Source organism: Pseudophryne corroboree, chromosome 5, assembly GCF_028390025.1.
Source record: "Pseudophryne corroboree isolate aPseCor3 chromosome 5, aPseCor3.hap2, whole genome shotgun sequence".
NCBI classification, from domain to species: Eukaryota; Metazoa; Chordata; class Amphibia; order Anura; family Myobatrachidae; genus Pseudophryne; species Pseudophryne corroboree.
In genome coordinates this window covers 61,983,201-62,008,558 of record NC_086448.1, presented here as the reverse complement: position 1 = coordinate 62,008,558, position 25,358 = coordinate 61,983,201, and the positions used below count along the sequence as shown (strand labels likewise).

Sequence of the window (25,358 nt, the reverse complement as noted above, 5' to 3'; positions counted from 1 at the left end):
AAAACCAACTAACGTCTCCTTTTGGATCTAGAACTAGAAAGTCGGAATAGCATATCCAACTGTACACATGTCTGATCACAGCCAGAGCTGTCAGACTACAGGAACGTAGCACACTTGGAGGAATCTCATGGGCTAGTGAGTGTAGAACATCTATGTTCCAAGCATTTAATGTCATACATCAAATAAATCAGCAATATTTTCCCAAGAAGGCTTCAAAAGACCATGAAGGGCCGGAGTAGACCCAAGACCTATACATTATATATGATTCACAGATGGACGTTCAAGTTATAAAGCGCAACAGAATTTTCTGCGCTATATAAGAAATTATTAATAAATAAACCCAATTGTTGAGCGTTTGTCAGCAGCTTCGAGTCCTATGGGAGAAAAAACGCTATATAAATAAAATTACTACTAATTACTATAGATTTACAAAAACCGTACACAAACCATACCTTGCCTCCGTCTCTCTCACTGGTTTCCTTAATAAAGACTTTTTCAAGTTCAGGACTTATTCCTTCCACGTTACACGGAACTCGGGAGCCTGTGCATTTTGGTACCAGGATACTTGCTGTGGGCACTGGCATTGACCTAGATGTAGAAGCCTAGAACAAGAGATACAGAGTAGAATAAAACACAGAACAGTAAGTTATTCCGCTTGGGTCCGTTCCTAGAGTCAGCGCTATGCAGAGGGACAGGAAGACATGCCTAAGAATACACAGGCCAGAAACTTCGCCAGCCAGGTGCCTGCATGGATTTCATATACACAATTACGTTATACGCAAATGTGTTGAGCCAGCATGGCGTTCTCCACTTTATTTCTCATTGTGCAATTGACATTAGGCAGTGACAGGTGCTCAACTGCGCCAATCACCTAAAATATACATTCTATTATAATATACAAAAGAGCATTGTGCCATGGTATAATAGGAAAGTACAGTAATCAGAACACACCTACAGTATGGAGGCTGCCTTTAAAGCTGCCAACGGACCAGTCTCCATGTTACAGGTTGCCCAGTAAGACATGCCGTAGAGGTGGGGCTCATGCATGCAAATCCGGATTCGCTATGAACAGTTTCATCATTTTCACAAATTCAGAGTTGATCGCAGCAGCAAATTTGTTAGCAGTTGGGCAAAACCATGTGCACTGCAGGTGGGGCATATGTAACATGTGCAGAGAGAGTTAGATTTGGGTGGGTTATATTGTTTATGTGCAGGGTAAATACTGGCTGCTTTAATTTTACACTGCAATTTAGATTTCAGTTTGAACACATCCCACCCAAATCTAACTCTCTCTGCACATGTTACATCTGCCCCCCTGCAGTGCACATGGTTTTGCCCAACTGCTAACAAATTTGCTGCTGCGATCAACTCTGAATTAGGCCCAATATCGCTGCAATCATAATGTCAGTCATACAACACACATACTAGAGAGGCTCAAACATACACAGAGCCGAACGAGACTGCAAAACTATATACCATGTAATACACACGGGAACAGATTGATTTTACATTATTCTGTGGAAGGAAAACACAATTTAAACAAGACACTGTAGCAGTTCTGATGAATGGGTACGGGGAACCCCCCACAAATCTCAATCTGGAAAACGTTAAATATACACTTTACATACATGTATGTGTCCTCATACACCAAGCCTCAATACGCCATGCGTCTTGAGTAACCAGACTTTACCTTAAATTTGCATCTTATATGCACCGCAGAAAAACACAGCAAAATCTGTACCAGAGACGCCGGGCTGCAACTGTAACCGCACAGGAAGATGTACAAAGTCTCAGATGAAGCCCAGCGGAACTTGGTGTGAGAAAAAGGCCCAGCTGCAGCAAGGCAGCACTTCCTATATAGACTTAAGGTGGGTACACACTGATCGATATATCTGCAGATCAATTGATCTGCAGATATATCTATGGATGGATCGGGCAGTGTGCTGTGCATACACACTGCCTGATCCGTCACGGACTGACGCCATGAACTGGGCGGGCGTGTACACACGCCCACCCAGTTCAGCTGTCAACCACCGCTAGCCGCCGCAGCATGTGTACGGGCGGCCGGCTGGTAGCCCATACACACACAGCGATGCGCCAATATATCGGTAGATATATTGGCCGTCGGCTGTGCTGCCAGACCGACGTGATATGTCTGAACGACGGACTTCACAGACATATCGCCCGTACACATTGGCCGACGGACCCGCGATACATTGGCTTTTCAAGAGAACGGACGATATATCGGCCAGTGTGTACCCACCTTCAGCCTCGGTCGCACACAGATGCAAAAGTGTCTCATATCAAATTAATCAGTGGGGTTTCTTAAGAAATCCCGGTAGTTGAAAACCCAACAGACTTCTGACTGCTCCAGTTAAGTTTTACCCCTACTCCGCCCCTCTCGCAGCCTAACCCTAACCTCTCCACCCCCGCACCCCCGTGCAGCCTACCCTTAACCTCTCCCTCCCACAGCATAACCCTAACCTCTCCCTGCCCCCGTAGCCTAACCCTAACCTCTCCCTAAAATCAACGTTTCGGTCCCCTGTAGGACCTTTTGTACTTGCACTCCTAGAGATAATTTGTCTTTGTAATTTATGAAAGCCTGAGCAGATATTTTGGGAATGGGATAAAATGTTGCCAAAAGGCTTGTTGTACTATTACTGTGTCAGGCGACACTCCACGTAGCAATTATTGACCTCAAGTGATTCTCCTCACAAGCCAGAGGCAATTCTATAGCCTCCTGGGGACGACGTGGTGGACAGAGGGTACTGCACAAGGACACTGGCTGGAGACACTAGAATAACACCAAATATTACACTGTAAGCGCAACAGAGTCTTGGAACATAGGAGGCACATTTGCTGTGCTGCATTAAACCTGTTAGCATACACACAATTACACTTTCAAGTTCAACCACCAAAAGGCCAGACTGTGAACCCCCCATAGCCAGCGCAGGTGGAAATGCAAGCTTTGTTTTTCTATTTAATAACGTCTACCTCGTAGTATTGGGTGTAATAAGTAATTAATTGAATAGGACCCATTTCTTGGGCCCAAACCCCAAGGTGGCAATTCAAATATCCCGGAGCACTCTGCAGGGATGTACCCTCGCTCATTTTTCCTTACAGCCCACAGCGCACAGGAGCAGGACCGGAATACTTATAGTACGTGGTAATGCGTGCAGCCTGGCAGTACCCGCTAAGATTAGAAACCCATACGACAGATGATCCAGTGGCATAGGGGTCGAATGGAAAGTTGAGGGTAAACTCCTATTCAAGAACCACTCACAAAAATGTCTTCCACGCATTAAAAATGTTAATGGTACAGTTTTCTTTAACAGGGATTAAGGGGTCTATTTATGAAGCAGTGAAAAGAGTGGAGAAGTGAGACAGTGGAGTAGTTGCCCATGGCAACCAATCAGTGTTGAGGTAACATTTATAAAGTGCATTCTATAAAATTATACATAGCAGCTGATTAGTTGCCATGGGCAACTGCGCTCCTGGCTCACTTCTTCATGAATAGACCCCTTAATGTTTAAAACAGACAAGGACCTATTTTGAAAATAAAACCACTATCCTAACACTGATTTCTATATACACTAGAATAGATTGTCACTGACGTAGTGAGCCACCTGTATACACTGTACGTTCCCTGCATTAGGACAGAACTGCGCCATTCTGATCTAACCTATCCAGGCTGACCCTGGTTACCAATGCATATACCTCTACTCACAGAATACAAAAATAAAAAATGGGGTAATCTGCCGAACTAGGACATGAAGTAATTAAGATGTAATTGCAGTGTGTGGAATTAATTTGTTCCAGTCATCAGTAAGCCTTCTAGAATAGAGGAGCTAAACTAGGAACATAAAATTGGTACTGAATTTTATTATTTATTTTCTTTTAATCTTTAAAAAAATTTGGAAACATTGAGACGTCAATGAAAAGGTAATAAAAAGGAAAGAAGGTCTTCTGTAAGATGCTCTACCAACTGGCTTCCACTGCTGATGCTCAACCATGTGCTCTTGGCTGGCTAGGTGTGTCTCCAGTCACTGGCTGCACAGAAGGGAGTAGTGACAAAGCGGATATCGCATGCTCTCTGCAGCCGATACAGTATATGTAAGGTGGGGGTGGTAGTCATGTGACCGCCGGTCGGCTGACCGACAGTCACACGACCTCCTCCGTGAGCCCGACGGCTCACTATCCCGATGGTCGACATGCCGACCAACAGGGACTATTTCCACTCGTGGGTGTCCACGACACCCATAGAGTGGGAATAGAACCCGTGGCGACCGCAGGTCGCCACCGAGCCCGCAGCGTGGCGAGCCCGCAAGGGGCTTGCTGCACTCGCCCCTCCCCGCCGGGATCCCAGCGTCGGTATGCTGCCGGGATCCCGGCGTCGGTAAGGTGACCGGCGGTCAGGAGACCGCCGGTCACCCGTACTACACCCGTAAGGTGGGACACTTCAGAGCCACAGGGAAATAAATGAAAAATAGATACAGGTAGTTGGATATTACCATACAGAAAGCAAGTGACGCCGCCATTCATAGACCTGGGTACTAACTAGACTGGAGTTATGGTAGTTGATGACAAAGATCTGGGTCGTCAAATAAGTCTGGAGGAACATCAAGCTCAGCTTTGATCAAAAGACTGTCCAGAAAAAGAAAAATAGCCCCCATCACGACCCCACCAAGAAGAGCAGCAATAACCACTATTACCTTCATACACACCACTGGCGCCATCACCAGGATAAAATGTAGAGCCCGAAATTAGGAATGAGACCAAGTTGTGAATTTAAAATGTTTACATTTTAACAGAGGCGCTGGTGACCTTCCCACACCAGAACATGCAGATAAGCATCCATAATTTCCATGGAGAACTCCATCTTAACCCTGTCCATTCCAACGCTGGATATTTAAAATAAGAATTTACTCACCGGTAATTCTATTTCTCGTAGTCCGTAGTGGATGCTGGGAACTCCGTAAGGACCATGGGGAATAGACGGGCTCCGCAGGAGACTGGGCACTCTAAAAGAAAGATTAGGTACTATCTGGTGTGCACTGGCTCCTCCCTCTATGCCCCTCCTCCAGACCTCAGTTAGGGAAACTGTGCCCGGAAGAGCTGACACAACAAGGAAAGGATTTGGAATCCAGGGTAAGACTCATACCAGCCACACCAATCACACTGTACAACTTGTGATAACCATACCCAGTTAACAGTATGAACAACAACTGAGCCTCCTTGTACGGATGGCTCATAACAATAACCCTTTAGTGAAGCAATAACTATATACATGTATTGCAGAGAGTCCGCACTTTGGACGGGCGCCCAGCATCCACTACGGACTACGAGAAATAGAATTACCGGTGAGTAAATTCTTATTTTCTCTGACGTCCTAGTGGATGCTGGGAACTCCGTAAGGACCATGGGGATTATACCAAAGCTCCCAAACGGGCGGAAGAGTGCGGATGACTCTGCAGCACCGAATGAGCATACTCAAGGTCCTCCTCAGCCAGGGTATCAAACTTGTAGAACTATGCAAATGTGTTTGAACCCGACCAAGTAGCAGCTCGGCAAAGCTGTAAAGCCGAGACCCCTCGGGCAGCCGCCCAAGAGGAGCCCACCTTCCTTGTGGAATGGGCTTTCACTGATTTAGAATGCAGTCCAGCCGCAGAATGTGCCTGCTGAATCGTGCAACTGATCCAGCGAGCAATAGTTTGCTTTGAAGCAGGAGCACCCAGCTTGTTGGGTGCATGCAGGATAAATAGCGAGTCAGTTTTCCTGACTCCAGCCGTCCTGGAAACATAAATTTTCAAAGCCCGGACTACGTCCAGCAACTTGGAATCCTCCAAGTCCCGAGTAGCCGCAGGCACCACAATAGGTTGGTTCAAATGAAACGCTGATACCACCTTTGAGAGAAATTGGGGACGAGTCCTCAATTCTGCCCTGTCCATATGGAAGATCAGATACGAGCTTTTACATGACAAAGCCGCCAATTCTGACCCACGCCTAGCCGAAGCTAAGGCCAACAGCATGACCACCTTCCACGTGAGATACTTTAGCTCCACGTTTTTAAGTGGCTCAAACCAGTGTGAATTCAGGAAATACAACACAACGTTAAGATCCTAAGGTGCCACTGGAGGCACAAAAGGGGGCTGAATATGCAGCACTCCCTTAACAAACGTCTGAACTTCAGGCAGTCACATCCTTCCTAGCTTTTATCAGCGTAGGAATCACTTCATCTGGAATGCCCTTTTCCGTTAGGATCCGGCGTTCAACCGCCATGCCGTCAAACGCAGCCGCGGTAAGTCTTGGAACAGACAGGGCCCCTGCTGTAACAGGTCCTATCTGAGAGGCAGAGGCCATGGGTCCTCTGAGATCATTTCTTGTAGTTCTGGGTACCAAGTTCTTCTTGGCCAATCCGGAACGATCAGTATAGTTTTTACTCCTCTCTTTCTTACTATCCTCAGTACCGTGGGTATGAGAGGAAGAGGAGGGAACACATAAACCGACTGGTACACCCACGGTGTCACTAGTGCGTCCACAGCTATCGCCTGAGGGTCCCTTGACCTGGCGCAATATTTTTTTAGCTTTTTGTTGAGGCGGGACGCCATCATGTCCACCTGTGCAGTTCCCAGCGATTTACAATCTGTGTGAAGACTTCTTGATGAAGTCCCCACTCTCCCGGGTGGAGGTCGTGCCTGCTGAGGAAGTCTGCTTCCCAGTCGTCCACTCCCGGAATGAACACTGCTGACAGTGCTAGCACGTGATTCTCCGCCCATCGAAGAATCTTTGTGGCTTCTGCCATTGCCATCCTGCTTCTCGTGCCGCCCTGGCGGTTTACATGGGCCACCGCCGTGATGTTGTCTGACTGAATCAGTACTGGGTGGTTTGGAAGCAGGGGCTCTGCTTGACTCAGGGCGTTGTAAATGGCCCTTAGTTCCAGTATATTTATATGTAGTGAAGTCTCCAGACTGGACCACTGTCCATGGAAGTTTCTTCCCTGAGTGACTGCCCCCCATCCTCGGAGGCTTGCATCCGTGGTCACCAGGACCCAGTCCTGTATGCCGAACCTGCGGCCCTCGAGAAGATGAGCACTCTGTAGCCACCACAGCAGAGACACCCTGGCCCTTGGGGACAGGGTGATCAACCGATGCATCTGAAGATGCGATCCGGACCATATGTCCAACAGATCCCACGGAAAGATCCTTGCATGGAACCTGCCGAAGGGAATTGCTTCGTAAGAAGCCACCATCTTTCCCAGAACTCGCGTGCAGTGATGCACCGATACCTGTTTTGGTTTCAGGAGGTCCCTTACCAGAGATGACAATTCCTGGGCCTTCTCCACCAGGAGAAACACCTTCTTCTGTTCTTGTCCAGAATCATGCCCAGGAAAAGCAGACGCGTCGCAGGAATCAGCTGCGACTTTGGGATATTCAGAATCCAGCCGTGCTGTTGCAACACTTCCTGAGAGAGTGCTACGCTGACCAACAACTGCTCTCTGGACCTCGCCTTTATGAGGAGATCGTCCAAGTACGGGATAATTATAACTCCCTTCTTCCGAAGGAGTATTATCATTTCGGCCATTACCTTGGTAAATATTCCCGATGCCGTGGAGAGACCAAACGGCAACGTCTGGAATTGGTAATGACAGTCCTGTACCACAAACCTGAGGTAGTCCTGGTGAGGTGGGTAAATGGGGACATGCAAGTAAGCATCCTTGATGTCCAGCGACACCATAAAATCCCCCTCTTCCAGGCTTGCAATAACCGCCCTGAGCGATTCCATTTTGAACCTGAACTTCTTTATATAAGTGTTCAAGGATTTTAAATTCAGAATGGGTCTCACCGAACCGTCCGGTTTCGGTACCACAAACATTGTGGAATAGTAACCCCTGCCCTGTTGAAGGAGGGGGACCTTGATTATCACCTGCTGGAGGTACAGCTTGTGAATTGCCGCCAGTACTACCTCCCTTTCCCTGGGAGCAGCTGGCAAGGCTGATTTGAGGTAACGGCGAGGGGGAGTCGCCTCGAACTCCAGCTTGTATCCCTGAGATACAATTAGTACAGCCCAGAGATCTACTTGTGAGCGAACCCACCGGTTGCTGAAGTTTCGGAGACACGCCCCCACTGCACCTGGCTCCGCCTGTGGAGCCCCAACGTCATGCGTCGGACTTAGTGGAAGCAGGGGAGGATTTTTGTTCCTGGGAACTGGCTGCCTGGTGCAGCTTCTTTCCTCTACCCTTGCCTCTGGCCAGAAAGGATGCTCCTCTGACCCGCTTGCCTTTCTGAGGCCGAAAGGACTGCATTTGATAATACGGTGCTTTCTTAGGCTGTGAGGGAACCTGAGGTAAAAAAGTCGACTTTCCAGCAGTTGCTGTGGATACGAGGTCCGAGAGACCATCCCCAAACCATTCCTCACCCTTATAAGGCAAAACCTCCATGTGTTTTTTAGAATCAGCATCACCAGTCCACTGCCGAGTCCATAATACTCTCCTGGCAGAAATGGACATTGCATTAATTCTAGATGCCAGCAGGCATATGTCCCTCTGTGCATCCCGCATATATATGACGACGTCTTTTATATGTTCGATGGTTAGCAAAACAGTATCCCTGTCGAGGGAATCAATGTTGTCTGACAGGGTATCAGTCCATGCTGCTGCAGCACTACACATCCAGGCTGAAGCAATAGCAGGTCTCAGTAGAGTACCAGAGTGTGTATACACAGACTTCAGGATAGCTTCCTGCTTTCTATCCGCAGGATCCTTTAGGGCGGCCGTATCCTGAGACGGCAGTGCCACCCTTTTAGATAAGCTTGTTAGCGCCTTGTCCACCCTAGGGGATGTTTCCCAACGTAACCTATCCGTTGGCGGGAAAGGGTACGCCATCAGTAACCTCTTAGAAATCACTAGTTTCTTATCAGGGGAACTCCACGCTTCTTCACACAAATCATTTAATTCATCAGATGGGGGAAAAGTCACTGGCTGCTTTTTCTCCCCAAACATAATACCCCTTTTGGTGGTAACCGGGTTAATATCTGAAATGTGCAATACATCTTTCATTGCAGTAATCATGCATCGGATGGCTTTTGTAGACTGTACATTTGTCTCATTCTCATCTACACTGGAGTCAGACTCCGTGTCGACATCTGTGTCTACCATCAGAGCTAGCAGGCGTTTATGAGTCCCCGACGGCTTCTGAGTCGCCTGGGCAGGCGCGGGCTGAGACCCCGGCTGTCCCAAGGCTGCTGCGTCATCGAACCTTTTATGTAAGGAGTTGACACTGTCGGGTTAAGCCCTTCCACATATCCATCCAATCAGGTGTCGGCCCCGTCGGGGGCGACACCACATTTATCTGCCCCTGCTCCGCCTCCACATAACCCTCCTCATCAAACATGTCGACACAGCCGTACCGACACACCGCACACACACAGGGAATGCTCAGACTGAGGACAGGACCCCACAAAGTCCTTTGGGGAGACAGAGAGAGAGTATGCCAGCACACACCACAGCGCTATATAACACAGGGATTTACACTGCTAATAAGTGATTTTCCCAATAGCTGCTTGTCTGTATCGATTTGCGCCTAAATTTATGTGCCCCCCCTCTCTTTTTAACCCGTCTTGTACCTGGATACTGCAGGGGAGAGCCTGGGGAGCGTGCTTCCAGCGGAGCTGTGAAGGGAAAATGGCGCTGGTGTGCTGAGGAAGAAGGCCCCGCCCCCTCAGCGGCGGGCTTCTGTCCCGCTTTTTCTGTAACTTAAAGGCCGGGGTTTTTACACATATACAGTTAACTGACTGTATTGTGTGTATTCTTTTGCCAAAAGGTATTAAAATTGCTGCCCAGGGCGCCCCCCCCCCCCAGCGCCCTGCACCCTACAGTGACCGGAGTGTGTGGTGTGCTGAGGGAGCAATGGCGCACAGCTGCAGTGCTGTGCGCTACCTTAATGAAGACAGGAGTCTTCTGCCGCCGATTTCATCGTTCTTTCTGTCTTCTGGCTCTGCAAGGGGGACGGCGGCGCGGCTCCGGGAACGGACGATCGAGGTCAGGCCCTGTGTTCGAACCCTCTGGAGCTAATGGTGTCCAGTAGCCTAAGAAGCACAAGCTAGCTGCAAGCAGGTAGGTTTGCTTCTCTCCCCTCAGTCCCACGTAGCAGTGAGTCTGTTGCCAGCAGATCTCACTGAAAATAAAAAACCTAACAAATACTTTCTTTTCTAGCAAGCTCAGAAGAGCCCACTAGGAGCACCCAGCTCTGGCCGGGCACAGATTCTAACTGAGGTCTGGAGGAGGGGCATAGAGGGAGGAGCCAGTGCACACCAGATAGTACCTAATCTTTCTTTTAGCGTGCCCAGTCTCCTGCGGAGCCCGTCTATTCCCCATGGTCCTTACAGAGTTCCCAGCATCCACTAGGACGTCAGAGAAAATTTATCAATTCAAATTAGGCCAATGAGACTGGAATCACAAACTGCTTTCTCTGTACTGGATAGAACTACCCCTGGCATCTTCTTCACAAAACTAAAGTAAGGACTTGACAGTCCTCTTAGACTCCGTCTGCTTCTAAGGCCTTGCGCTAGTGTGTACAGCATTCTCATCCAGCAGAATCTGAAATTCCAGCCCTGATGAGACCATCCTCCAGAGCAGGTGTCCCACAGATATTCAGATGCTTGATGTATGTGCTCAATCAAGGCAAGGAATTCATAGCCGTCATTACTGTAACCATCAATGAGCTGCTGCAAACACTTTTTCATCTCCTTGTTAACCCAAACAGAGGCCACAATGGGACTAAGAGGCCACTGATGCAACACAGACTTTGGGATGCCTTGGACACGAACTCTAAGGCCATCTTTAAGAGTGGCCATGACTGGGATGGGAATAGTGGTGGTGCTGGACAAGCTACTGCGCGGCCAAAACTTAATAGTCTTCAACTTGTTGTCTAGAGAAATTCTCGACCAAGTTCAAGACTTCAAATCTCTCAAAAGGAGTGGACACTGAGGTACTCTAGAATTTTTGTGGCCAAGTTGTAAAAACAGCCCATGTAATCCTGCAAAACCTTTGACAGGCTATGTGCCAAAGTAGACTCCTTCAGAGATGTTGTAATGGAGAACTAGCATGGGCTTGAGCCCATTCTTTTGTGGACATTTTTGCAGCTTGTCCCAAGGGGGTTGAGGGCAAGCAAGGGTATTCTACCTTCTAATCTCAGGAAATTGTACCTTTCTCCATTACAACATCTCTGAAGGAGTCTACTTTGGCACATAGCCTGTCAAAGGTTTTGCAGGATTACATGGGCTGTTTTTACAACTTATATCATGCTGCATTGATGGCTCAAGAAGCACGGAGGTAATTGGGGGTAATTCAGAGTTGATCGCAGCAGGATTTTTGTTAGCAGTTGGGCAAAACCGGGCAAAACCATGTGCACTGCAGGGGAGGCAGATATAACATTTGCAGAGAGAGTTAGATTTGGGTGGGCTATTTTGTTTCTGTGCAGGGTAAATACTGGCTGCTTTATTTTTACACTGCACTTTAGATTGCAGATTGAACACACCACACCCAAATCTAACTCTCTCTGCACATGTTATATCTGCCTCCCCTGCAGTGCACATGGTTTTGCCCAACTGCTAACAAAAATCCCGCTGCGATCAACTCAGAATTACCCCCATTGACCATTACCTGCACCCGTCTCCTCAAGCAAATCCCTCATAAGAAGCGGGGAAGAAAGCAGCGAGAAGTACTTAAGACTTCACCTCTGCAGCTTACTTCAGACATCACACAGCAGCCACAGAATAGCTGGATGCCTCTGAATCGCCGCAAATTTAAAGGGTAAAAAGGAAGAAAAATAAGAAAGAGGGGCCTCATTCTCTGTGCATATTTTTTTTTTTTCCCCATTACAAATTTTATAGGAAAGATAATAAGGACATATACAGAAACTTAAAAGTCAAATTCCAAACACAATACAGATACATCGATAATTTCTGTGCATTGATTGGAAATAAAAGAAGCTTGCATAAAGAGAATCAGATCAGAAAAAAAAAATTCTTATGCAAGTCCTTACATTAATATTTTTTTTTAAACTATCAACATAAACAAGACAAGTATAACCTCCTCTGTGCATATTTTTCATGCGCAACTCTATGGGGATTAGTAAAATATTAGTGAAAAAACAGGTTGTGAAATGCAAATAACAAAAACTGAAACCCCTAATCCACACCTTAAAAACACATTTGTTCAATAGGAAATATAATCTGCCGTTTTCTATGCAAATGGATGAGAGAAAGCGAATAAAAGAAACCAATGATCGTAATATTCTGCTCCGTATTTATGGTACAGAAACAGTTTTTGTTTTTCGCAAGCACAAATATAAAACTCACAGTACGCCCAGATTATAGAGCACTTACAGAGCAATTTAGATATGTGGAAGAGGTAAGTGACTATATGACTGTGGGCTTTGCCCTGGTGCTGTATGCAATGCGCGCACTCACCTGAGTATGAGCGACTGCTATATGGTTTCCTTGAAAAGGCAATGGACTGTCCTTATCCTTGATGTGACGATTGTTGTTCTTCGTACGCTGGAGTTGCTGTCTCAGCTTGGCGATCTGTTGGGAAAACGCAGGGAAAGCGCATTAGCAACGGAAGCCACAAGCTGAAACCAACCCCAATAGCGACATCGGCAGCACACGCCCCACTGCCCAGCTGGCCGTGCCCCGTTTTTAAGAGCACGTTGCCCCCGCCCGCACCCTAGCGGGCACATTTTGCAGCATTTTTTTTATTTTATATTTGTCCAAAATAAAAAAATATAAAGAAAAGTAGATGCACGCAGAATGGTTTGATCACCACTTGTTTCAACAAAAGGTTTTCTTAACTCAGTGAACAATAAAACATTGCAATCTTAGAGCCATCATTTAGACCTCTGTCTGGACCCCTAATCTCCCAACATAACCTGAAGTCTTACTAATGGTGGGATGATTTGCCGTATTGGAACAACAAATATACTACTTCGTCTAGAGTGCACGCACAACTGCACGCTCCCCTGGGTCGCATGAAACATCATTTGGTCGGCTGTGCTGCATAGTCAGCAGCCTATATGGTACGTCCAGTAATTCTTTTTTGGAACTGCTCAATTAATTTTCTTGCATGATGGATCGTTGTTCTTGATGTTTGTTGCCCTGTACTCACATTGAAAGTATTTCCTTGATTTTGTAATGGTCATGCTTAAAATTTTTAAAAAATACAACATTGTCAAAACATCAACAAAGTGCCGTACCATATAAATGCATAGCCCTTACAATGCAATTTATGAAACATTATTGCAGTTTTAGCGTTCCTTCAAAAAACAGTCACCATGTGACATTACTATATAGCAAAGGCTGTGTGAACTGTGGGCCTAATTCAGACCTTATCGCAAAACCGCACAGCAGCCGAGCAGGTTTAACCTGCGCATGCTCCGGCGCCGCAGTGCACCGGCACATGCCAGACAGCCGACGGCCGTCTCAGCCCTGCAATCGCCTCTGCCTTATTGACGGGTAAAGGCGGTCGTTTGGCGGGAAAGGGCAGGTCGGCAGCATTTGCCTGCCGTTTTAGGGACGTGGTCCGGGCAACGCAGGGGGGCGGGCCGCGGTGGCTGCGTGGTGACACACGCAGCCGCTGCAACTCTGACAGCGACGAGTAGCTCACTGCCAGCGCACAGAAGCGATGCTTTTGTACTTGTGCGACGGGGCAGGGCCTGACATACGAGGCGGACTAGCCATGTGCTGGGCGTCCCCCCCGCATGTCAGGGAAGCGGATCGTAGATGTGCTAAATTTAGCACATCTACGATCAGGTCTGAATTAGGCCCTGTATTCCTCAGCTGCTGAACATACATATAACATCTGATACATAGATGGAGGAAGCAAATGTGTACAAAGGTGACCAATGTTTTTTGTACTGTGCATCCACCTGAGTTGCACATTGTATGCGCCCCAATTGTCTACACAAAGAATCGGATGCAGGGTCTGAGAATTAGTGTGGGGTGGCGAAGCAGATGTGAGCGGTCTAAGACACACAGCAGGCCCTACTAAGACAGAGAAGCTGCACCGGCATAGGGGGGCAGTGCAAGTTTTGATGGTGCAAGTAGTATACTTGAAGTTTGCAATCAGAGAATACTTGCAAGCTCATTTAATAAGATTGGTTTCTGTGATTCTTATCGGGACCATCTGCCTGTGGATTCAGCTACTCAATTCTACATATCCGTATACATATTTTTTGGTAACTGAGACTGAGGTCAGGTCTAATAGTAATTCTGCAGGGAGAACGTCAGGCTTCCTATTCGGAGTGAGTAGCTCCTGAACCAACCTTTTGTGATGGCAGACCCTAAGCGTTATTAGTAAAGCATGTGAGACAACGAGGAGTGCAATCATTTTGTAGACAGACCAGGTGGTGAAGTTTTTTTGTATTAACTCTATGTCACACCCACATCACGCAGGCTCGAGCGAGTGCTGTTCTGGACAAGTTATTGAGAACTGCAGAATCTTACAACTGGATCAGTGACAGCGTAGAAGAATAATTATATATGCGATCTTTACACTCAAATCACAAGTCGGCCATATAAATCAAGTCTGATTTGGGGGGGTGGGACCTAGAATGTTGGCTGACAAGCCTAGCTTGTTATACTCTGGCTGAGGTCACAGCACATCAGGTAGACAGTTGTGCAATCAGACGCAGTTTAACAGTCAACATGCCATACAAGAAAGTTAAATACACATCATTTTTTCTGCAAGATACTTGAAACTGGTTTAAATTCCCCTTACACAAAAAAAAAAAAATTAAAATAAAAATACTTCCAGAAAACTACTAAATGCCGATTAGTCTGACGTTATAAAATCTTTTAAACAATGCTGATACGACATAGGGAAGAAGTGAACATGCTCTTTGTAATTAAACTAACCAGAACAATACGGATGTCTAGGTTACTGCGAGTGGGTGTAAAGTAGCTAGCGAGCAGCGTAAATCTAGGGGCGTGGGCGCAGTATGCTTGACACATAGTAATTTGCAGCCTGTGCTTTTATGTGAACTGCGCAGCTCTCGTTGGGGATGACAGATTGGGGGATTCAGGATGGTAATAGCTTCTGACCTGAAATAACATTCAGCGCTCAGGAACATCTTTCTCTCGCTGCAGAGTCTCCGAGATGTGACTTTCAGCAGCTCCACAGACACAGAAACTGCTCAATCTCAAGAAAGTTCTCCACCTACAGATGACTAATTTACTGGCTGGCAAACTCGCTTATACATCATACGTGTTCTTAAAGTAGCAGCATGAATGGAAGCCTTGCAAGGCATGCTAAGAGCATGTTCAGATATTCAACAGGACTAATAAAAGTTATATTATAAAATATGAACACACACACACACATATATATATATATATATATACACACACACACATACATGTATATATGTACACATTTTATATAGCCCTTCTGCTTCACGGGATGTTTCTGTCCTCCCTAAGCTCGCCTTATAAACACTATATATATATATATATATATATATATATATATATATATATATATATATATATATATATATAATTTTTTTGACTAGCAAGTAGATGCGAATGGTGGCAATTGCGGCAAATTCGCACCTTCGACCCGTTCGCCCCAAAGAAGAACACGGGCACATCTGTGTAACATATACACAGTAATTAGTAAACTGGACCCAGTCCACCTGCCCCACCTTGCACGCAACTTGTCTGGCCCCACCCTTATCTTTCCACTGCTCCTTCCCCCCTCCCCCCATTGCTCTTCCTGCCCCAACCACACTACTCATATACTATTTACCCCGTTCCCATCGGCTGGTCCCCCACTCCTAGGTCTGGCTCCCTGCGTGCACCAAGGAGATGGGCCAGACCTTATGAAATCATAGATAAATCCAGAGGTTTATCATCGCTCCATACAGCACAGGATGGGAAGACAACTGGGGAGATGCATCAAGCAGTGCAAAAGTGGAGAAGTTACCCATAGCAACCAGCTACTACCAATCATTTTATAGATTGTAGATCATACTTGCCGGCATTCTGGCACCTGCTTGGGTTATTATACACATTTTGTGCCACCAGCACAGGAAAATATATTAGAAGCACTGGTTTTATGGAACAAAAACAAACACTGGCTGACTATGATACTCTGTATTATATATATTGGAAGTTTCCATTTATACAAACGTCTTTGTGATGACAAGTTTCAGACTGATGCAGCTCCTACTTAAGTTGATTTTTAGACACATCTGTTACATGCATCAACTTTTTCAGTGGTCATTCCACTAAATCAGTGGTTCTCAAACTCGGTCCTCAGGACCCCACACGGTTCATGTTTTCCATGTCACCCAGCAGCTGCACTGTGTATCACCAACTGTCACATTTGAAAATCTACAGGTGACCTGCAAAACATGAACCGTGTGGGGTCCTGAGGACCGAGTTTGAGAACCTGTGCACTAAATTATCATTACCAACCGACTGTGGGAGCATGAACTGGCATAATGCCTTACTCCTCATCACTGACCGACTTCTTATATGAATTATGTGTATACTCGCCAGCTGACTTTTTTTTGTTTTAGGTATATTTTTTATACTACATATAAGCATATGCTTTTCTATATAGTGATTTAACTGTGTTTTACTTGTTTACTGGTATTATTGTGTTCATTATCAAATAATAAAATGTCCAATTATCCATTTACGCGCCCTTTCCCCTTTTCTTGTTGGTGGTACCTCAGCACTGTAGACTAGAGTAGGTTACATGGACTTTTTCCTGAGTCAATCAGGCCAGAGTCAATGGCTTGGCCGTTGCATACAGCACACGGCACGTATGTTGGCCACCCCTGCTCTAGATGCACAGCTCGGCAGGAGGTCATCACATTACCACAAGGGAGCGCCACACAGTTTGAATAACTTCTGGATACTGGTTTGTATTGGGCAGGGGAATGAGCACACTGAAAACTGTTGTCTCTTTAGAACAAGAGATTGCACACGGACAATGGAACGGACCAGCACTGGGTACGTGTTTAGCTGGAGCGGCTCTCCTAGAATTAGTAAAGGGAACGAATGCAATACCTCTTTCAGCTGATCTGCACTGCCCCAGGATGCAGAGCGCTGATGGCCGGCCTTCTTCTCTACACCCTCGTCTCCCCAGCAGTTGGGTGTCTAGGGAAAAAGGAGAAGTACAAGGTCACAACCAAACAGCGGCAACCATCGTCTCACAAGACAAACCGTGTGTTATTACATAGAAATAGGTCTACCTACCACGTGCCACGGAATCACCAGAATTTGTGGTTTATAGTCGGCCAAGTCCGTTGCCCCAAACCAGTGCTAGTGGTTCCCAAGTGATGCAAGGAGGCACTACCATGCTCCATTGGGCACGAGAGAGGGTAAGGCTTCTATGACACTCTGGTCTGTATTGTAGCGTTGAGATACAGACAAGAGTGTGCTAGAAGCACCAGAGCAACACCCCAGACAGGAAAAAGGAACTGCACAGGTTGTAACAGGTGCAGGAAGATAGAATGAACGCGAATAACCTACAGGTTTGTCTGATGGGTGGTGGTGGCTGGTACCCTCAAGTTAATCACACAGATGTGGCTCAGTCTCTCGAGCAGCAGACAAGCAGGTCTGATAATCATAAAGCCTTTGTAGTTACCAAGGAAGAAGTGAATGGATAATGTTTCTGAACTACCAGCTTCACCTCACGCCTAGGTTATATTCATGGTTCCAGCAAATGCCTGAAATCTGCTGAAAAACACTCCAACCGCTCACATACTGGACATGCTGCTAGCATCTTGCCCCAACTGTACAAGGTAGAACACTTCGGGCACACTAGTGCCGCCCTGTCAGAACACACTAGTATAAACAGCACTGTCTGAGTACCAGGCACCACACACACCAAACTCCCATCTATGGAACTTTCTGGGTATCACTCAGCCAGGCGAGTGGGTTTAACGGTTTATAGCTTAGACCAGTGGTTCTCAAACTTTTTTTTTTTTTTTCACGGCACCTCAGCATACCAGATTTTTTTTTTCACAGCACGCCTAGGCCAAAAGTTTCTTAATGAGAAATTTAGAAAGAAACATTAAGTAAATTGTGTTTATACGTATGTCATCCTTAGGTTCAGCTCTGTGGTGAGGGACAAGATTTACTTCTGTTTGTCCACATATTTTATGACTGGCAGCCACCAGCACTGGTTCTGCCTATTACATTGACAATAGTTTGAGTTGTTCCTGGACACCACCCTGAGGCACCCCTGCAAGTGTGCAACGGGACACAGTTTGAGAACCACTGGCTTATGCCCCCTACACATTTGCCGCCGAGGTGCCTGACGGACGATACGGCCAATGGATGACCCGGGTAGCGTGGGGGTGGGGGGGGGAGTGAGGTTTCTTCACTCCCTGACACCACCCGGCCCCTTAGCCCTGCATGCTAATATGGACAATATTGTCCATATTGGCTTCCAGGCATAAACGAGCCGGCACCAACGATGAACGAGCGCGGGCCGCGCATCGTTTATCGCTGGTGCCTACACACTGGAAGATAGGAACAATTTCTCATTCATTACTGAACGAGATTGTTCGTATTGGCTGCACACATTGGTCAGTGTGTAGGGCCCTTTAGACTCAAAGTGGCATCCCATGGAAGAACGGACCTGAACTTATGTACAAACTTCAACGAGAACGCCAACTTATAAACAATTTCCTGGGACTCCATCTTTTAAACACGCTACTCACCTACACATCACAGGGCGTTACACTGGCTTACTCACGCCTCAGCGCAGTAATATTAAAAGACTGCAAACTCTTGTACAGTATTAGTGTCGGCATATGGGAGAACGTGAAGGGATTGGGGGGGGGGGGGGGGGAAATGTGGTGGTGGGGGTGGTTTAAATATCATATATATGCTGAAAAGTCTGTATTCAGCAGGTAAACAAAGTGCAGCAGAGACAGCTGGAACACAAGAGGAGGTGGGAAGGGTCTCTGAATGGGGTTGGGCAGAGACCCAGGCAATAGGAGGGATAGGAGTAAAAAGCACTTTTTTTGGAGGTGATAAGTGAATTCTGCCAAACATCAGTATTTGGTTCACAGTCAAACAGAAGCCAGGCTGGGTATCTGTGTACTATGTATGTAGTTGGAGGATTACCATGCACACAGACATAATACAGGAGGAAGTGATCAGCCAGCTACATGGCCTGACTGAAACTAAATGTGCATTAAACATGTAAAACGCAGGAGTCTGCACCTTTCCAACCCGCCTAGAGGTGCGGAAAGCCTGACTGCTATTCTATTACTAATTCTAAGCCAGTGTGAAATATTAAAGAAGCCTCTGGAGTCACTGAGCATTATCAGGCACTTTCAGCATGCCATGACACAGCAAGATACACGCCAGCTGTTCGGAACCCTTCATACTAACTGATGGGGCATGTGGGAGACGCAGGCTGCACCAACAATCACACTATATAACAGCCCCGACCGTTACACAGCGTATTTATTCATGGGACAGGAAAGCCGGCATTACATACACCTTTGTCACACACAGAACTTCTGGCGAATGGACGTAAAATGGTCGCGGATACAGCCACAGAACAGCTATAAAGCACAAATACACTGAATAGTTTCACCGGAAAGAGTAATGGCAAATCACAGAAAGCAGCAAAACAAAGACCCCTCATTCCCATAGAAACATATCATTCATTATTATTATTATTTATTAACAGTTTCTTCTACAGTACAGCACATTCTGTGGCGCTTTGCAATGGGATACTACAGTGATAAAACACTGGGTATTAACAGACAGACATAGAGGTAGGAAGGCCCTGCTCACAAGCTTAGTCTCTAGGGAAATAGATATTGATACACAAGGATAGATGCTACCTATTGCATAATGGTCCAACATATTACAAAGGTTCTTGGTGGGCTGTATGATAAGGTCACACAGCAATGTTGGCCTGGGGTCAGGAGGTTGGGAAAGTGAAGAAAGAAAATGTGTGGACTGTATAGTGGGGATGTAATTGGATAGGAAAGCTTTTGAAGGTTATGTGAGTGGTTCTGGAATTTGATAAGCTTGTCTCAATAGGTAACAAGTCCTATAGTCTCCAAACCTTTAGAGTAGGGGTGGGCAACATGCGGCCCGGGGGCCGGATGTGGCCCGCGAACTGATTCTGCCTGGCCCGCTGTCCCCCACCAGTGTGCAATGCCAAGCAGCCCGGCTGAGCCGCTTGTCATTGCGCTACAAAGTTCCAAGATGCGGAGCCGCTGAGGAAATACCCAGTCACGTCATAGGGTCTGCTGACCGGGATTTCCTCTGTGACATCAGGCGCTGGGTGACATAGGGGGTGGAGCCATAGCAGGAGCGTGCAGAGGGCAGCGGGTAGCAGCAGCGGCTCTGTGCAGGGCAGCGGATCTGGCAGCGGGCAGTGGATAATCTGGGCAGCAGATCTGCCACTGTGAAAAAAAAAGACATCAAAGGTAAAGCTGCTATATGGGTCATGGGGAGGGGGGGAAGGGGGGTAGAGACTGCTGTATAGGTTCAGGGGATGGGTTGAAGGAGGTAGTGACTGCTATATGGGTTCTGGGGTGGGGGAAGGGGGGTAGAGACTGCTATATGCGTTTAAGGGAGAGGGGAGATTTGAGACTGCTATATGGGTTCAGGGGAGAGGAGGAGAAAGAGGAGGTCGGGGGGAGCTAGTAACTTATACCCCTTTTCCACGTGCTACAACCCCCTTTCAGACAGCGCTCACCAACCCGGCATATTGCCGGGTTGGTGACACTGCTAGTGACGCGGCAGGGGCGGCGCTGGGAGATCGCATGATCTCCCAGCGCCGCCCTACCTATACACTGTGAACGGGAGCCGTGTTGCCTCGACACGGCTACCGTTCACACTAGACAGTTTACCGGGTTGAACATGTGTTCAATCCGGCTATCTACCTGGGTAGGATTCCCTTTTCCACTAGGGAAAAACACGGGCAAATGCGCGCCTCGCGCATTTACCCGTGTTTTAAGGAGCTAGTAGAAAAAGGGTATGAGATGGAAGCTGTTTTTTTTTTTTTTTTTTTTACTGGATGTGTTTTAGACATTTGTATTTTGCCTGTAAAAAACTACATATGCAGTGTAATGTATATTGTGGTGTCTGTTTTTATATTTATATATATAACTATGGGCCTAAATCAGACCTGATCACTAGGGTGCGATTTTTGCACTGCTATGATCAGGTAGTCGCCGCCTACAGGCGGAGGGGGAAATCGCTGTGCAGGGGTTTGATCGCATGTGCAGAGAGCTGCACAAACAGAAGTTTGTCCAGTCTCTGCTCAGCCCAGGACTTACTCTTCCAGTGCGATGATCGGGGCCGGAGCGGACGTCAGAAACCCTCCCTTCAAACACCTGGTCCCTCCTGCATTTTTCCGTGCACTCCTCTAAAATGGTCAGTTGCCACCCACAAACGGCCTCCTCTTGTCAATCACCTTGCGATCACCTGTGCGATCGCTTTGTTCGCACCATCCCGTCACTACCCGACGCTCCCCAGCGCGGCGGACCGACGCTCCCCAGCGCGGTGGACCGACGTGCCTGCGCACTGCAGTGCATGCGCAGTTCAGACCCGATCACCCGCTGTGCGAAAATGCACAGCAGCGACCGGGTCTGAATTGGGACCTATAACGGGTCTTATTTTGAGTTGGCTGCATTTGCATTTTGCAGCAACTGCTGACTAAGGGGCTGATTCAGACCTGATCACTGTGCAGCAAATTTTGCTGTCCTGCGTTCGGGTAGTCGCCGCCCCCAGAGGGAGTGTAAATTCGCCAGTGCAAGTGTGCAAACGTATGTGTATGCAGAGCTGCAAAAATCTACCTTGTGCAGTCTCTGTGCAGCCTAGGACTTACTCCTACAAATATTTGTCATTCATATTAGTCCCCGCCCTTGTGTGTGGCCCTTGAATATTCACTGGAAGTGTTAAGCGGCCCTCCAGCTGAAATAATTGCCCACCCCTGCTTTAGAGAATGCCCGAAGGTTTGGAGACTAGAGGATAGTCTTATTGTACATGGGAGAGCATTTCACAGAGTGGGTGCAGCTCGAAGAAAGTCCTGCAATTGTGAATGGGAGCGAATAATGAGGGTGGATGAGACGTAGATCTTGTGCAGAGCGGAGAGATCGAGTTGGGAGATATTTTGAGATAAGCGAAAAGATGTATGTTGGTGTATTTTGGGTAATAGCCTTACACATAAGTAAAAGTATTTAATACGGAAACACATAGAAACATAGGAGGGAATGTAGTAGCCTGCAGTGCAAGATTTCGGCCGGTATCCAATTACCCACAATAAAACATTGGGTGAAAAAAACGTCCAGCTTATTGGGGTGTTAATTGGATAGCCCCCAGCGAAGCAATAACGTGCGGCCAATGACCACGGGTAAGTGTATGCCGAACAGTGTGCGAGTTCTTCCTTTTTAAAAAAAAAAAAAAAAAGGCAATCGTTTAAACGCCAAAACCAGGTTGTTTTTGCAGTGTAAATGATTGCTGCTGTAAAAAAAAAAAAAAAAAAAAAAGGTGGTGAGGACTCGCGCTTCCTACTTCTCGCCAGCTATTACATTTCCCCCCCTAGAATTTGACAGCAGATAGGAAGTACTTGGCCCATATAGTTGGCCCTAAACACATGTACACTTACACATTAGGGCTCATTTGTTGTTGGAGCCAATTAACTTACCAATAGAATTTTGGATTGTGAGAGGAAACCGGAGTGCCTGTAGAAAAACCATGCAGCCTCCCCCCAATATTATAACAAATGTAATTTACATGATTTCACAGCAATCATACTGCAGGAAGGTTGGAATGTGTAGGGAGTTTGTACTTGCCTATATTATACCAATATTATATGTACACTAATAGGCTGCAGCAGAGTATTGAAATCATTAACTTTAGAGACTTTTGGGTCTCTAACTCCCCTTTTAGAACCACTTTGAGGAGTCTAATGTGTTAATCTAGGACGTGTAGCTTTCATGCCAGCCATCTGGATACTGGGGCCAGACGTAAACAGCCTGCATATGACCCCTGCGCTGGAAGGAGCCCAATCCCACTCCAATATAACACACAGAATCCTGGAGACGCTACCTGGGTGGCTTTGTCATTCATACACAAAGGGTGGTGCACATGATGGTCCCTAGGCCAATGTCCGCTTAGGTACGATCCAGTTATCGTGTCCAAGGAAGAAGTCCGTCTTATGGTATTAGATGTTCTTAGGTGATGGGAATTTGACCGATCAGCTGTGAAAAGGGAAAAAAAAAAAAAATTAGCATGTAATTCTGTAATCCATTCTTAACCACCTGCCAACCTGTGTAGTGTGGAGATCTAATATCACTTGTGTTTCTAAGTTTATTGGCAATAGTGCACCACCTACTGTTAGAACGGCTTCAGCAAAGGCACACCAGAGAGATCTGCAGATAGCCCACTGGCACTGCCTTTTAGATCAATGTAAAGCAGTTACCTTGCAAGTGCATGGACTATCACATTATATAATCGTTATCCACAACTGTGTCCCCAGACTGTGGGACTCCTCACAACCGCGTGCGAGGCAGCCATTCATTTGCAACACAATTCTGAATGTCTTCATGAAAAGTCACACTTCTAAATGCATAAATAGTAGAGGCCAGATACACACAGCAGTCATCTCTTCCCGCAACGCTAGCGAATAGCTCCTCTATCTTTTAAAAGTTTTTGCTTCTACTTCATAACAGATTCCAGACGGACATGCAGCAAAACAAGTATATAACGCGTTTCACCCCTTGTCAAACGCACCTAAAACCTGTTATGTGGAGACTGAAAAGCAGGACAGACACTGTACACACTAAACACAATACAAGTGACTGCTAGAAGCCTACGCAGGTACCACGCACCCTGGTCCCAACGTACACATATAGCTGGGATTTCTGCCAATCAGTGAGCCTCAGATCGGCCCATAAATGGGAAGATCCTGCAGAGCAGACTCATTAGTAAATAGACAAATGGTGACTTGCTGCATTTACCATGCTTCTGGCACTGGACTAGCTAGACTTCTGCAAAAGTACTTGATTGGGAATCCTGCAGAGTTAATCTATGGGCTACATGAAAATGATTCTCAGGATGCTTGCCGATTGCCATTATTTCTATGCACCATATGAAATAGGATATCAGTACATCTCCATAATTATTTATATGGCGCCACAAGGGTTCTGCAGCGCCTAACAAAGTACATAAACAGAGGAGCAAAACAAGAAAACGGCAACTTACAGTAAAAGACAATATAGGACAAGTACATGGTATATAAACATTGCTGTATCAGCAGTCATCACACTCAAATAAGCATCAGGGCGGCAGCAGCCAAGGGTTAGGTGCTGCTGTAGGGAGTACGGATAGTCTAAGTAAGATAAAGCAAAGCACATGAGGGAAGAGGGCCCTGCTCGTGAGAGCTTACTTCTAAAAGGGGAGGGACAGACAGACAGGGGTGACACAGATTGGGTAGACGGTGAGCATGAACAGAGGGTTAGGATGAGAGTTGGCAGATTCTGATGAAGAAAAGGCGTCTTGAGAGTCCATCTGAAGTTTTGTAGAGAGGTGGAGAGACTGATAGGGAGAGGTAGAGAATTCCAGAGGTAGGGAGCTGCACATGCAAAATCCTGGAGGTGGGAGGAGTTTATCAGTAGGCAAGAGAGGCAGCGTGTATTTGTGAACCAAAGGTGACAGACGGGAGATCTGCACACTGCTAGCCAACGGAGCGCCCTCAAATACTGAGATCTGGGAACAACATGCTCCTAGTGCTTCACAGCTGGAAAAGGGGCACACAACTGTTACAATCATTTTATATCATACACGTCATCTTAAACTATGCAGTCTAATCACTAGCTGGTACAGCTTGAGCCATGTGCTACATTCCGGCCACGCGTACTATCCGCAGTGGTGGTGCTTGGGGGTCTGGGACTCCAGGTCAACAACAAAATGGTCGACACACCTTGGGTCGACGCCAATTGGTCGACACACCTTAGGTCGACATGGACAAAAGGTCGACAGGAACAAGGTCACCATGGAAAAAGGTCGACATGAGTTTTTTATGTTTTTTTGGTGTCGTTTTCTTTGTAGAGTGACTGGGAACCCCAATTAGTGCACCGCTTCGCTCGCCATGCTTCGGGCATGGTGCCTTCGCTACGCTCCGCTTAGCACAAATAACCGTTCCAATCGTAGTCCACGTGGATCGTTAAGTATGAAAAGGTTCCAAAAAAGAAAAAAATTGTGAAAAACTCATGTCGACCTTTTTCCATGCCGACCTTTTGTCCATGTCGACCTAATGTGTGTCGACCAATTGGCGTCGACCTAAGGTGTGTCGACCTTTTTGTTGTAGA

General features: G+C 46.7%; 1 protein-coding gene across 3 annotated transcripts in view; it reads right to left on the bottom strand.

Annotated features, from left to right (window-relative positions):
• Window positions 1-25,358, bottom strand: part of GLCCI1 (glucocorticoid induced 1) — a 130,552-nt gene that overhangs the window by 46,933 nt on the left and 58,261 nt on the right. For all 3 annotated transcript variants that reach the window (XM_063921307.1, XM_063921308.1, XM_063921306.1), the window contains exons 2-5: window positions 23,098-23,249; window positions 17,074-17,163; window positions 12,469-12,582; window positions 453-602 (exon numbers count right to left, since the gene is read on the bottom strand). In XM_063921307.1, the coding sequence (XP_063777377.1) occupies window positions 453-602; window positions 12,469-12,582; window positions 17,074-17,163; window positions 23,098-23,249 (506 nt within the window). The remainder of the gene's footprint in view (window positions 1-452; window positions 603-12,468; window positions 12,583-17,073; window positions 17,164-23,097; window positions 23,250-25,358) is intronic.